Here is a 14,183-nt window from a genome sequence, read left to right as displayed (position 1 = left end):
CAAAGGACATTTTCACATATGGTGGGGGAAGTTGGAATCACACTTTCAACCTTTCAATTATCAGACAACAGCTTTGCGATCACTGCCTCTCAACACGTGTTGTGCCTTTAGGAGGGCTAAGAAGAGGGTATTTATGATTTTAATTAGGGAAGATGAGTCAGCTCCTCTAAATCTGAGACCATGACTCTCAACTGGAATAAAAGGGATTACTTCTGTGTTGAGGGTTAGCTAAATTCATTGGTGGTTGTTTATGAGGGATAGTAAAATGAGAACATATATTTAGGCCATATCTTCAATAATGTAGGTGCTGATCTGGTTTCCTATTGTGAAGCAAGAAACTACATTTTGACTTCTAGTTATAGTCATAAGACAAGAATGACCAAGACAACGACACCATGTGTACATGTGGAAGATGTAGTTTCTTCTTTAGGATTGCTGAAGGAAATGTTTGTTTTATTAAAGGTATCACTAACTTTTATAAGATCAGGCTTGACAAAAATCCTTTCTGACAAGAAATTATGTCATAGGCTTGGCTCAAATAATATTATATGAAAAGGGGAACTTTCAATTTTAAATTACAAAAAAGCTATTAAAACATCAGCCAACCATGCAAAGCCAACGCCATTTGTTTTGCATTTTAAAGACATGAACTAAACAGGCATACATTTTGTATGTAGCTATTATCAGGCTAAAGAAATGTCTTTCAATAAATGGAGATTTAAACATTTCTTTAAAAGACCAATAGGGATTTTAACACTTAGATCAATACTATCCAACAAAGATTCAAGGGAATCTCCAGAAAGAAAGATGACATTACATTTTCTAAAATATGTGTTTTTCTGTTTTGATTTTTTTGTTTTGTTTACTGTATTTCTTTTTTTTTTATTTCAGGCACTTCATTGTATTTCTATAGACAATGTTAATATCTGTGCAAATTTAAGTAGAAAGCAAAAAAAAACAAAAAACAAAAAGACATCTATTTATCCTCTTTTATTTCAGGAGCTTATTTAGAATTTAGCTAACAAAACACAAGTAATCCTTCTGAATTATGAATGCAAAAATAATAATTTATAAACTCTATATAACAAATTGTCCAGCCAATGAGATCCTTCCATCAGAGTGGGTTTGACAACCTTATTTCACATATCGAATGTGTCTGGCTTCATGACAACCATAAAGAATTGCTTTGAGCCGACCTGCTAGAAACTGGCAAAATTTATTAGTCCCATCACCCATCAATCAGCCAAATGGATTTCAAACCACATTTTAAAAGCTAATTTTCCAACACTGATAACCTACATGAAACGGAGCACGATTATTTATGAAGGTTTTCAGACTTTCTAAGTGCAATAGGATATATGTCTAAGGGAGGTATTGTCTTTTATCTATTCTTTTTTAAATGGATATTTAAAGTCAATCTTTCCTCTTGGGTGCCTTGTTTAGGTTTGTGATTTGCCAGACCCGACAGTCTTCTACAAAGGGCTTTATTAACAATAGGGAAAGGAAAATATAAGACATCATTTAAAATACTGTGATAACAGGATTGATATATTTTATTGCCAAGTATATACTATTGTTATATTGAAGATTAATTTCTTCTTATGTGATTTAGTATTTATTAGAAAATAAAAGCAGAGGGTGAAAAAAAAAACTTGCAAGGATCCATTGATTCCAAATGAGGGGTTACGTTTTTTATGTGCTACATATATTATTAACAGAAACACTAAAAATGCCTTTAGGAGGGTGGTAAATATAGCATATTAAAATTCAAAAAATAAATGCATATAAATTTGAGAATATAATGGACATACTAACAGCTTTGTTTAGGTAACAAATCCCACTTGAACTTGTGATTACAATTAAACTGTAACTGTTAGTTAAACAGAGAACGTTAAGACTGGTATGTTTCTATGGGTTGTATAATATCTCTCCTGGCCATTACAGTATACCTTAGAACCGCCTTAATTGTTTGTGACATACATTTAACAATTTGTCCGAAACACTCCTCACTGATTTTTGTCAATATTGGCATGTAAAAAAACAAAACATTGAACAAGCTACAGATTCATCATCTGCATATCTATAATGCCAATCTCTTGTTCCACTTCATTCCAAAGTTTTCTATTGGACTGAGATATGATGTCTGTGAAAAACATTGGAGTGAAATGATACTGTTAAGTCAAGAAACAAAGTTTTAAATTATTAGATTTTAGTGACATTGAGTATTTTTCTGTTAACAGATTATCACACCGTGGCCATTAAGGAACTCTTGTCAGCGGAAATACTGATGAAGAGATTTTAACAATTCTCAGCTGGTTCCATGTTAGAAATGTAAACTGGGCCAGAAAAAGATCCCCACATCGTAACACCACCCCAATCTTCCAGACCTGGTCGTTCTAGACAAAATGGACCAATATTTTAAGTCTGACCCTTCCATCTGACCACATATCTAAAGCTCAGAAGGCATGTGCCCAGGCAACGTTTTAATGTCTGCCATCTAGGTGTTTCTATGCAAATTACAACTCAATTTATTACTTGCATGAGTGGACCTTCCTGTGACAGTGTTCTGTTGGATTTGTTGTGCCTTCAGAAATGGTCTCCTTCTGAATCTTGCTTGTTACCAGTGGTTTGATGAGTTAATCTTGCTTTTATACTGTCTTAAACCAGTTTGCACATGTTTTCTCATCTGTAAACAAGATGCGACACTGGATATGAAGTCTGCTCTAAGTCACTGATTTCTCTGTGCTTGACTTTTTTATGCTTTATTTTAAACTCAACGCATCTTCACCATCTATAAATGTGATGAGTTGCTACCATGTCTATGATGGTGAATGATAAAGAGTATAATTTATAAACCTAAAAGTGAATGTATACAGGCAAAATAGTGGTGTTAAGTCCATAGGACTTATGGATAGAAAAGAGTTGTGCTGAGTGGGGTTGTGTTTATTCATGAATGATTTGTGTAAGCAAACAAATCTGTGTGAAAAAGGTGAATCTCATCACTTTCATTAACTGATTCATCACTTTCTGAGTTCAGTCAAAATCAGGGTGAGCCAGTAGGGAGTGTAACTTCGTTGTTCAGTGACTCACATGACTGCGTCTGTTAGTCGAGGCTAACAGCTATATTTGAAGTAACTAAAGATTTGCCAAGTCAGCTTGCTGGCAATGCAGAGGAAATACTGCAGAGGAGTAATTAGCTTATTAGTATTTACTGGATATAGAGATGATCAGGTTGTGATTCGTGTATACTGATTCGATTCGATTCAATTCAGTTCAATTCAATTCTGTTTAAAAATGATAGAATATTGATGCGGGAAAAAAAATAAATGTTGTAACTTGTAGGTTTTTTTTGTATGAGCTTTTGTAGATGATGGTAGCTGTAGACAGGAACAATCTTCTGTAGCGGTTTGTCTTGCAGTGGAGATTCCTTTGACCACAGATATTCTGTTATTGTTTAACAGTCTTCTGAAGAGGATGCTCCCGGCTTTTCATAATGTTCTTCATTTTATGAAGGATTCTTCTTGAGAAATCATTACCAGGGATGATTTCTCAAAGAGGAGTTTATTGAACAGAATTATCCTTCTTTATCTATTTGTTGAGCTGTTTAAGTCGTTTGCTCTGGTGATGTTACCTTTGCTGATGATATGCAGATATGTAGCACCTTGGGAACCTTGTTTTTTGCCTGTTATGTTTAACCCCACTACCAAGAAGGACCAAACATAAGTGATGGTAAACTAAAAGGATTTTAAAGATGTTTGCACATGTATTTAATTATCATCTTACAGTTTCCTTTTAAAATTATTTCAAAATCAACAAATTTACCTAATTCATTCTAGCCATTAACAATAGGTACTTGCTGCTTGACAAAGTGAATTCAATTCTACACCAGTTTTATTTGGTTAAATGTTAACAATTTTTACTATGTAATTTTTACAATTTCTCTCTCAGGCAATTTTGGAGAAAACATGTGCAGTTCAGGTGTGAGAACAAAACTTTGCAAGTACAAACAAATTGTATCTAATTTCAATAAATAAAACCCAGATAAATAAATCGAACAGTGTTTCTAAAAATGGCATAGACTCTCTATCTCTGGAGTTAAATTGGCTCCAGAATTTTTTTCGTTGTAAAAGCCAATAGTTAACTCCATGTGTTTTAAGTCACTTATCTATAATGACTCACAAAACAAAGACAGGGCTGGACTGCAGACAGACCAGTTTTTCATGACTAAAGATGCCTTTTTTCATCTAATTTCTTCTCACAAGGGATTTATGTGAAGCGGTAAGGAGATGGTAAGGAGGAAGGTCAGGAACATACTGATTCGATAAAACACCATTATACTCTTTTAAAATCCTGCACTGGTGACATGAGTCGGGTGTAATTATAATAAATACCAGTAATCAGTGACAATTCTATTCAAAGATGAAACAACTGGCTTCTGTCGTGCAGCCACACTACTTGGGGCACATCCGTTTTTATTGACATTCTGAGGACAAATGATCTTTTCTCTCATTTCAAGCTGTCCCAAGTTTCTTAGCAAGCAACAGTAACCATCAGGGGCATCTGCAGAGGACATAAGTTCCATCATTTCTAAAATCAATTCTATAATGCCTTCAGCGACTGAATATAAACACCTGCAAATTCTGACTAAGCTACAATTTACTGTCCTGATATTTTAAGAGAACTAACAAGCTCTTCTCTTATGAATGAAATATTCTAAGCACCAGCTGGTTTAGTTAAAATAAAAACCAGACATAGAAAAATATTTAATGCATATGCAATGCATGATTTTAGACATTTTAAATAACATTCTTTAGACTGCTATGATGAAAAAAAAAAGGGCAACCAGAAATGCAATTCATCAAAAACGGTAACTGGTAACCATATGGTGATGAACCTCTATCTTTCAAAGAGACATATAAAGCACAAAAAAAAACCCAAACAAAAACAAAACAATAAATTTCATGTGTCTTTGGGATCCCAAATATCTAGTTGCTGTATGGTCACCATCATGATTTTATTATCGTAGATGGCTGCAAGTAATACATAAAACTTTCATCCCTTTAATTTGAATATTTCATATATTTATGTCTCTCAACACTACTTCAAACAAAAGTTGTCCAAATGTTTCTCGTTTCTCTTTTTACTCTTCTTTTGCAGATTAAGAGATAGCGTGGAGAATGTGCTCAAGGGAAAAAGACAAAAGGGAAACACCACAGCAGCAGCAAGATTAACTCCAGCTCATCTCTTGTAATGAAGACAGACATGTGAGGTAGAAGCACACTGTAATGTTAGAGAACTCCCCAGGATCACCAGCTATCTAGAACCATCTTTTACATAAAATGTGTCATTCCAGCATCGCCCAGTTCTACTTTAACACCCAATAAAATGGATGATTATGTGAATGGGCCCCGTTCCAGATATAATTAGCACAGTGAACAAGGTTAAGTGTGGCCCAAGGGCAAAAAAAACAGGTCAAAAACAGAAAATATATTAGGCAGCCAGAACAATGGACTATTATGTTTACAATAAGGTCTAATTAAAAGAGAATAAACAGACATCTGTGCTTTTATAAAATTTTTTTTTTGCATATTAATAAACTGGGGATGTATAAATTATTAGAGAAGATACAGACAAAAAATATATACTATACTAATTCTGTTAAAGGTATAGTGGAAGACCCGGTCTATCCACTTAAAAAAAGAAATGCACATAGACAACCCTGTACCCGTTCCCGAAATGGCTATAAAAAGTATGCGAGAGCATGCACCAGCCCATTTCTCCTCATGCATGCTCTCTTTAACCTCAACTGCATGTCAGAGAAATCTTTATCAAGACATACTAATCAAATAACACTAATCATATTTAGAGTGAAAAATTGCTTTGATTCTCCAGCAAATGAACGCGGCAACGTGTTGCATAGAAATAAACGACAAAATTACAGGTTTAGGCTTTTAAATATAAGTTCTCTGTTTCTAGGACAACCCCATGCTCTATTAGGTGTTTTTTTTTTTGCATTTCTTACTTAAAAATAATCATTATATATATAAAAAAATCAAATGTTATAATGTATTGCATAGCTCCATTGGTTAGTATTTCTATTTACTGAAAATCTGGAATACCTACGGTTAGTCAGTAACTGTGTCAATATGAAGGTCTATGTTCATTGCTGCTTCTCTGCATCACTAAGAGGTCAGTTTAGGTGGTTCAGCTATTTGATCGGGACACCTCCTGTCCTGCCTCACTTTTCCAGCTCCGTCCCACTCTGACAATACATACATACCCCGTCTGCTTAAGAACGCCTTACAGTTTAACAGGATGAGTTGGAAAGTGATATTTGGGTGTGTCCCCTGAACCCTTATCCTGAAAACTGGATCTCAGATAAAAATTTAAGTATTCGATAAAGTCAATGAAAAGATTGTGAATGAAAGTTGTTCCTTCCCACTGTTACAATATTTAGATATTAGCTGGAATGTATTATAAATATATTTGAATGTGTGTAACCGAATCTTAATCCATCCATGTAAATAAGTGGTACTGATAGATTTTTTTTTTTACATTTCTGGATTAAAACTTGAATATTTTAAGTGGCATTGGTACAAAATAATTATCAGGCTTGATCTTTCCTCTTTTACAAAGCCAAATATTTAAAAACATTAATCACAATCAATATCCAGAAAAGACTAAATTCAATCCAAATCCAGATGAGAGAGAACATTTTAACTCTCTTGTCAACATATTTTTACAAAACATCATTTTTATCACCAAGTTTAAGTTTGTTTATCTTGTTAGACTCAACTGGAGACCATAACCTTTGTTTTCTTCCCCAAAAGGCACATCAGACCTAAACCTCTCAGTAGCTTTAAAGCCCACTAAAGGTCCCCACCCCCCACGCAGTTGGACACTTCTATTAGAATTGATAACCCTTTCAGGCAAGACCAAATACTCTGGGCACATAGTGAGTAAAGAGGTTCATTCCATCACAAAGTTATTATCCACGGGCAGATTGTTACCATTCATCAAGTGAAAGAGATGAAACCCGCTGTTAGTCAAGGGAAACGGCTGTTTCACTGCCTTGCCACAGATCAATATGTGCCGCCATTTTCCTTTCTCCTTTGCTACAAAAAGTAATTATACAGAAGAAATGTTGACAATCAATAGACTAGTCAGGTAGGGTTAAGGGGTGCCATGGAGGCCAGAGAGGCTCCTCTGTCAGCTGTCAGTGATGCTGCTGATGTTCAGGTGGGGTGGAAGAGGTTGAACATATATCTGTGTTGAAAAAGTACTTGGGAGTGCCAAAAATATTCACTGCATAAAACAAATTTGTAATTCATTCTCCCCTTTCAGTTTTTACACAGACAGGATTTATAGTAATGGGACCTTAATATCTTTTGCTAAGAAAGTGGTGGACATTAGACTGCAGTGCGTTCATCAGTCTTGCCTTGACGTCCACTTTCACTTTAGATGAGTCTGAACTTTATAATCCGCTGGCAGGGTTCAAAGGTCAACAGCAGAGGGTTCCAGGGGGCAGAGGAAATCTCTCTCTTGCTGGGAAAAATTCTGACATCCAATTTTCAACTTGATTTATCAGTGCAAAGCTAAAATTGATAGTGTGTCATTACTGAGCAGAGAGCTGTCTGGGAGAGATGTATCAAAGTCTCCTCATTTTGATTTAGCACAGTGGATCAATACAACCCTATACTGTTTCAATTTGAGGAGTATTGATTTTTCTATGCTGGCTCTATATAAGGGGACATTCATCATCAGGCAAGCATATAGTATGATCAAACAGGCCACCGTAGGGTCCGATCTGCCTTTTCTTTAGTCTAATCTAATGACTGTAGCAGCTGTTTACAAAGCCTGTCCAGATTATTACCTTATAGCTGCCTGTTGTCTTTTTTGCTGCAGCCTCACTTCCTAATTCTGTTTGCTCTGATAAGAACAACGCAAAACAAAGTGGCTCTCAGGGATGCAACCTGCAAATATTTTTAGAAAAAGACGAAACAGATTAATCTAATTCTTGGCTGTCTAATAAGATCAGCTGTAAACACACACTGGTGGATAGGAAACATAAACAAGTCACACAAGTTTTATTTAGTTGGCTCCCTAAGAATAATTTAATTTGTGAAGCATTCTATGTTAACAATAAATATCCTCTGGCATATCTGGAGGATTTAGCAATAAAAAGGTAAAACAGTTTGTGTATGAGGGAGAAAGCATAACCAAGTTAAGGCTTCACAAGAACACGCATACACAGACGATCCCCCACCCCCTCCACACACACACACACACACATACACACATACACATATACACATGCAGCTCCTCACAAAGCCTGGGGGTTTTATATTTTACAAGGGCAGCATAAATGGGAAAGTTAATGTAGCAGTGAATAAGAATAAGCTGCTGAACTGCAACACTGCCTTGAGCTTGTGAGCATATTGCATCATTTTTCTTCACCAGCAGGTTACCATTAAATTTGAATTTGCTGGAAGTTTTGTTGTATCATTTACAATGCACCCACACTCAATAACCTTTTGTTTCAATGCAAATGCTATGCCTCCTGGTGGGGCTCCATAAATATTTGAACATGAGCCCCAAATTCAACCCAGCACATTTTTATGGGTTGCTGAGGTTCAGTCAGATTTAGCACTTAGATACTGCAACATTTTTAGACTGAAACTATAACTAAGTGTGATTTTGTACACATCATAGATTTGGTACTATCTTGAAATTATTTAGTAAAAATGAATTGTTTCCAAAGAGATTTTAACCATATAGAATGTAAAGGTCTTCTGCTCATATTGCACAGATATCTAATGTTTCCCTCCATAAAGACAAATATATTAGACCAGGTGAATGTTAACATACAGTACCAGCGTTTAGAGCAGCACCGGATCCTCATCTTAGAATGTCAGACCACATTTCTGTAGAGCTGATTCCAGCCTAAAGCCCCCTAAGCAGCAGAAACAATCCCACCAGCAGAACCATCAAGATTTGGACCAACAAGTTGGCACAAATCTGTACAAACAACACAGACTAGGGGGGTCATACAAAGAGAAGATTGTTCTCATAGGAGGAATATAAAACATCAAAGCTGTCCTACATCCACCTTTGCACTGATACCAAAAAAAAAAAAAAAAACAATGTTTGTTTTTCAAAACATAAACCTTAAGTACAGTAGATAGTACATTTTGGGATATGCTAATATATGGGGGGGCAGCTTTTAGATCAGAAGACAAAATGTCCAACAACAGAGTGCAGAAAGAGCTCGGGAAGCACATCCAGCAGACAGAGACAGACATAACCAGAGAATTAAGGAACAGTTCCATAACAACAAACCACACAGCATGTGGAGAGGCATCAGGGCCATCATGGACAATAAAAACAAACAACATAGTCTATTTTATGACCAATGTCAATTTATAGGCTGCTCCCACAGGAGCTGGACTTTATGTAAATACTTCATCCGACTTTCTGTTTCAGCAAAGTCTTAATGTGCAGTTTCTTTCATTTTTTTCCTACAATTCCTCTGGCATTAGTAGAAATAACTGTATGTGTTATGTACGTACACAGAGAAGCTAGTGTGAGAGCAGAAGAGCCACTTGTTATTTTACGAGGTTCATATGGCGTGGCCTTGCTGCTTCCACCAAGTGCAATGCTTTGTATTGCAGTAGGTCAATAAAAACCTGGACAATGCTGCCGAAACATACCAACCCCCTTTGCTCATCCATGTATGTAGGGTGACTAGCCAATCAACTGTCCCCTGGGGATTATTTCACTCTACACTGTAATTGCATTTGCTGACCCTACTGCTAACCCTCTGATCGGATCCTGGGAAAATGACATTAACTGCCCATCCGTTGCATGAAGATCACAGTAATCGTGAAACTTTGGGCCACACAGATATCATACGATGATGTTAAAGATGAAAGAAGACAAGGTTTGTATGGGGTGTTGCCCTGTAACGGCTTACCTCTGGCATGGTATACCCCAAGCGCCATGCTTGTTGGTGAGGATGTTGACAATTTTCTGCTTTAGTTGGTTAGCTGTGACATGATCTCTATGCTTAGCAGCACTTATCAGATGGTCACACATCTTCTCTTCATCTTTTCTGTCAGCAGCATATTGGGCACAGCTGGACTGATGTATAGAAACAAAAGAAATAAAATTAAATTAAAAGTGTTGACCTTGTTTCAACACAAAAAACATGCAAAACATTAAACTAACAACATTCCAAACGATTCTATTTGAAAAAAGTCTCAATAATAGATTTTCCCCAATAGAACATTTATCACCTTGAGGAATGTTAAGGCTTTATTCACCACACTTGAGTGCATAAAGATATTAGTGGACAGTTGAGAGATGTATTTCTGCTCCCTTAGAGGAGTGTTGTAAATCATGGCAAGCACATAGAGGCAGTTCATTCCCAAACTGCAGACAGATGAGGCTCCCTGCTAGGTAGCTTTGGATGGTTCTATTAGAGAAAAAATGCTAATGGTCGCACAAAATACATTCCATTACTGCTACAATGACAATATTATAAAGTCCATTAGAAAGATATAGTTAAAAATACATAAATTAATCTTTTTCCTTAAACAAAGATAAAACTAGAACAGATTAAATGATATAATACTTAACCTTTATAGTGCCTTTCCTGATTTAAGGGCAGTGGAAAAATGTCAGTGGCTGAAAGTAAACCAGAACATCTCTTGTCTTTGGTTCTAAAACAAGATTGTCTTACTCTTCCACCCTGAGGGAACTCTTGCTAATATTCACAATCTAATTTGCTAACAGAAGCTGAAAGTTAATTGAATTTCCTGGTTTAAATTTGAATTCTGTCAGACACCATACTTCAACATATTTCTCATAAAGCAAATAACTCAATTGCTTCCTTTCACCTTGCATTACCACGTGACTTTGACAAATATCAAACATTATTTATCACTTTAAAGCATACGACACTTCTTCTTGACACTAGCCTAATTGTAAAATGTCTTATCTGTAGGCTGAATCTTCAATCATGGAGAGTGGGTAATAAAGTAACGTCAGAGCCAGATGAAAGGTGTAAGCTGTCAGGAGATGGCAGACAGGACGGATAGGGCCAGGTACACTTCCCTTCCTTTCTCTGACATCACATATCTAGTCGCCTCTTCCAGTTTATCTAGCAGGTCAAGGATCCTCAAGAACTGTATATCAAGAAGGTGCTTGTGGCTGGCTGCACTTCTAAGATAAGAGGCATGTCATTGCTCACATGTACAAACTGTAAACAGAGGTGAACCAAGTGTTTGAGCTGAGGTTTGTAGGTGTCCAAAGTACTTAAATTGTAAAACATGGTAAAGTATTCATAACCTTGGAAATGTTGTACTTCTTATGATGTTATAATCAAACTTTAATGTTTTAAATCAGAATTTCAATTGATTAAATAACCAAAAGTAGTTTAATTATGCAATGTGGGGACAAAGACATTTTTTTAAATAAATAAAATAACTTAAAAAAATAAAGAAAAGTATTGCTTGTTGTTATACCCTAAAACAAAATGGAGATCAACCAGCAGCATTCAGATGAGTTAAAATCATCTCATTCTTCTTTCCTATATGAAAATAAATGTATGTTCTCACTCCGAACATCCGCACTGTAAATATAATAGTGGTAGCATCATACTGTGGGCCTGCTTTTCTTTAACATTGCCTGGCGAGACGGTCAGAGATTACCGGTATTAGAAAGGCTAAATAAAGGGAAAGCTGGGGCCTGAGGTTCACCTTAAAGGAATACATTGGCTTTAAACAAAGAGCAATATCTTCATCTGTATAGTTAATGAGAAAAACGTGCTTAAAATTAAACATTAGGATTATCTAAAAAATTATATTTGTTCCCTGACTTGACATAAATAAACTGAAATAAAATGTCTTTCCAATCTGAGGCTAAGTTGTCTGTAAAGAAGAACTGGCAAAGGTTAAGACTTTTACAGTAAAAAATTTAATAATAAAGAAAAAAATATTTTCTTTATCTTTTTCCAAGAAGACAAAAATTGATAAAAGTTATATGAACACAAGTAATGTCATTTGTTTATTATATTTACATCTGTTAATTTTATTTGCTTTACTTAAAATCAATGCTGAAATAAACAGGTTAGACACCTTTTTATAACATCTTAAGATGAAAATTAGATAGGTTTTGTGTTTTAAAGGAAGTTAGAAGGGTGTGGATTGAATATTTAATTAATAGTAAGCCCTGTAATTGGTTAGCAACAAATTATAATTGCTTTAATATATATTAACTAATTCTAACTGTATGACTTTAAAAGAATTGTAAGGGTATGGAGATAATCCTTAGAGAGACATGATTACTGAGCCCACAAAGTTGATTTTTTTTTTTATGCTAAAAGGATTAGTGAAGTCTACACAAAAAATAATTGTGAGCAGTTGGGATTTAGAAAAGCACCATTCATAGTAAAAGATATGTTTTGGAGGAAGAAGATTTTTGGTTTATTTATCTCCAGATGTAATAAAAACTAATACCTCAAACTCTGCATGTTTGTGGACATCCTCAGCTCGCTGTCTGTTCAGGATGAATTCAGCCTCATTGGCAACGCGAACAATGTGGTCCTTCATGGCATGGCACAGCAACCTTGGATTTTCCACAAACATAGTTAAGGAACACATATGACTGTCATTTGCAATAACAATAACAATCATAATCATAATAGTACAAATTAATGGACATTGTAATAAAATGTATACTCTGTGCCATACCAACTAATCTGTGAATGCCTCAGGAATGTGTTCGAAGCAGCATTACAAAGAGCACTAGGCAGGCAAAAGTGGTGAAGAAATTGGGCAGGCTTTAAAAAAAACATTTCATCCTATACATCACTATTGTCAATCTATTCAAATATTGTAAACCACCTGAACTGGAAGGCTGAGAAAGAATAGGTTGTTATTTTGGTACCTGAAAAAATAAAATAAACCAAATTAATAAAATAATGATACAGTATCTAAGGATAAAGATGAATAAAATCCCCACAGAGCCTAAAAAGCTGTTAAGGCTCAGCTCAGAAGCTATAGGTTAACAGCCTTCATAAACATTGAAATGGCACCGTCTGAAAAATAGTTTGAAAAAACACATTCACTTTGGATATGTTGCGGATTACAACCCATTTCGCGCAACATTAGGCAAGTTTTATTTTAATTAAAACAGCTCTTGTTTCTTCTTTAGAGCTTCATACAAATTTTAGCCTTGCCTTCTGTCCCCAAAGAGAGCCATTAATCTGGAATCTCGAGACTACAGTCATCAGCTGCTCTTGCCTCTTTAACTGTTGACAAGCACTCATTAACAGACAGGAGTTCATAGTTCAAAGAGAAAGCTGACAACGTGAAGCTTTGTTTCGAAACCAAGAATAGATGTGAAAGAAAGTTGACAAGTTACAGTTGGGGAGAGAAAAAAAAAAAAGATAAATCAGTTATCTACCAGGTATTTTTGTTATATGCACGGAAAGCACAATAAATAGGCAGAGCATAAAAAGACCCAGACACAAAACACTGTGCAAAAAGGAAACATTTAAAAGCCAAAAGTGAATATTTCACAACTAAAAAGTTGTTTTTGATGCTCATTTTAGCTTTAACCATGCAAATGTACTTTTTATTTTTATTTTATACAGTTAATATGGGGAATAATCAGTTACTGGGTGGAGTGTATGTCAGATCCCCTGCATGTAAAACCTAAAAACAGAGGGTCTTATGGGATTATAATATAACCACCTATTCAAGGCATCTGTTCAGTGTTTGCTCGGCTGAATTATTAACAAGAAAAAAAAAAAGAAATCCACTGGCCTAATGCGTCGCTGCATACAGCAGGAACAACGTTGGTGTCAGCCACACCATGTAAAACAAACAGGTTTACCAGCCGTTCCCTGTATAACTGTCTAGTTAGGCAGAGTAGACGTACAGAGACTAGTGTAAGACTAGAAAATTCTGTGTCTGTCAGCAGCACCCTGGACAGCGCCGTGTGGCCCCACCAACTGAACTTCTTTGTTCTAGGGCCAGCAGGGGACACAGAGGAACCTGTTTGGACCAAGGCAAGAGCCTGGGCATGCAGGAGGATGGGCCAGATGGGTCAACAGATGGACAAGGAGGCTGAGCTGCCCCTGATCTGCTCAGAAAACCCTGAGTCTGGTCACACCCAAA

General features: G+C 35.9%; 1 protein-coding gene across 1 annotated transcript in view; it reads right to left on the bottom strand.

Annotated features, from left to right (window-relative positions):
• Window positions 1–14,183, bottom strand: part of LOC107092093 (neurobeachin-like) — a 238,477-nt gene that overhangs the window by 94,251 nt on the left and 130,043 nt on the right. Inside the window, exons 36-37 of the mRNA XM_015386380.1 lie at window positions 12,519–12,627; window positions 9,974–10,140 (exon numbers count right to left, since the gene is read on the bottom strand). Of these exons, the coding sequence (XP_015241866.1) occupies window positions 9,974–10,140; window positions 12,519–12,627 (276 nt within the window). The remainder of the gene's footprint in view (window positions 1–9,973; window positions 10,141–12,518; window positions 12,628–14,183) is intronic.

This window comes from Cyprinodon variegatus, unplaced genomic scaffold (assembly GCF_000732505.1).
Source record: "Cyprinodon variegatus isolate N-32 unplaced genomic scaffold, C_variegatus-1.0 Scaffold367, whole genome shotgun sequence".
NCBI lineage: Eukaryota > Metazoa > Chordata > Actinopteri > Cyprinodontiformes > Cyprinodontidae > Cyprinodon > Cyprinodon variegatus.
Note: the sequence above shows the minus strand (reverse complement) of the source record. Positions and strands in the feature narration are given on the sequence as shown.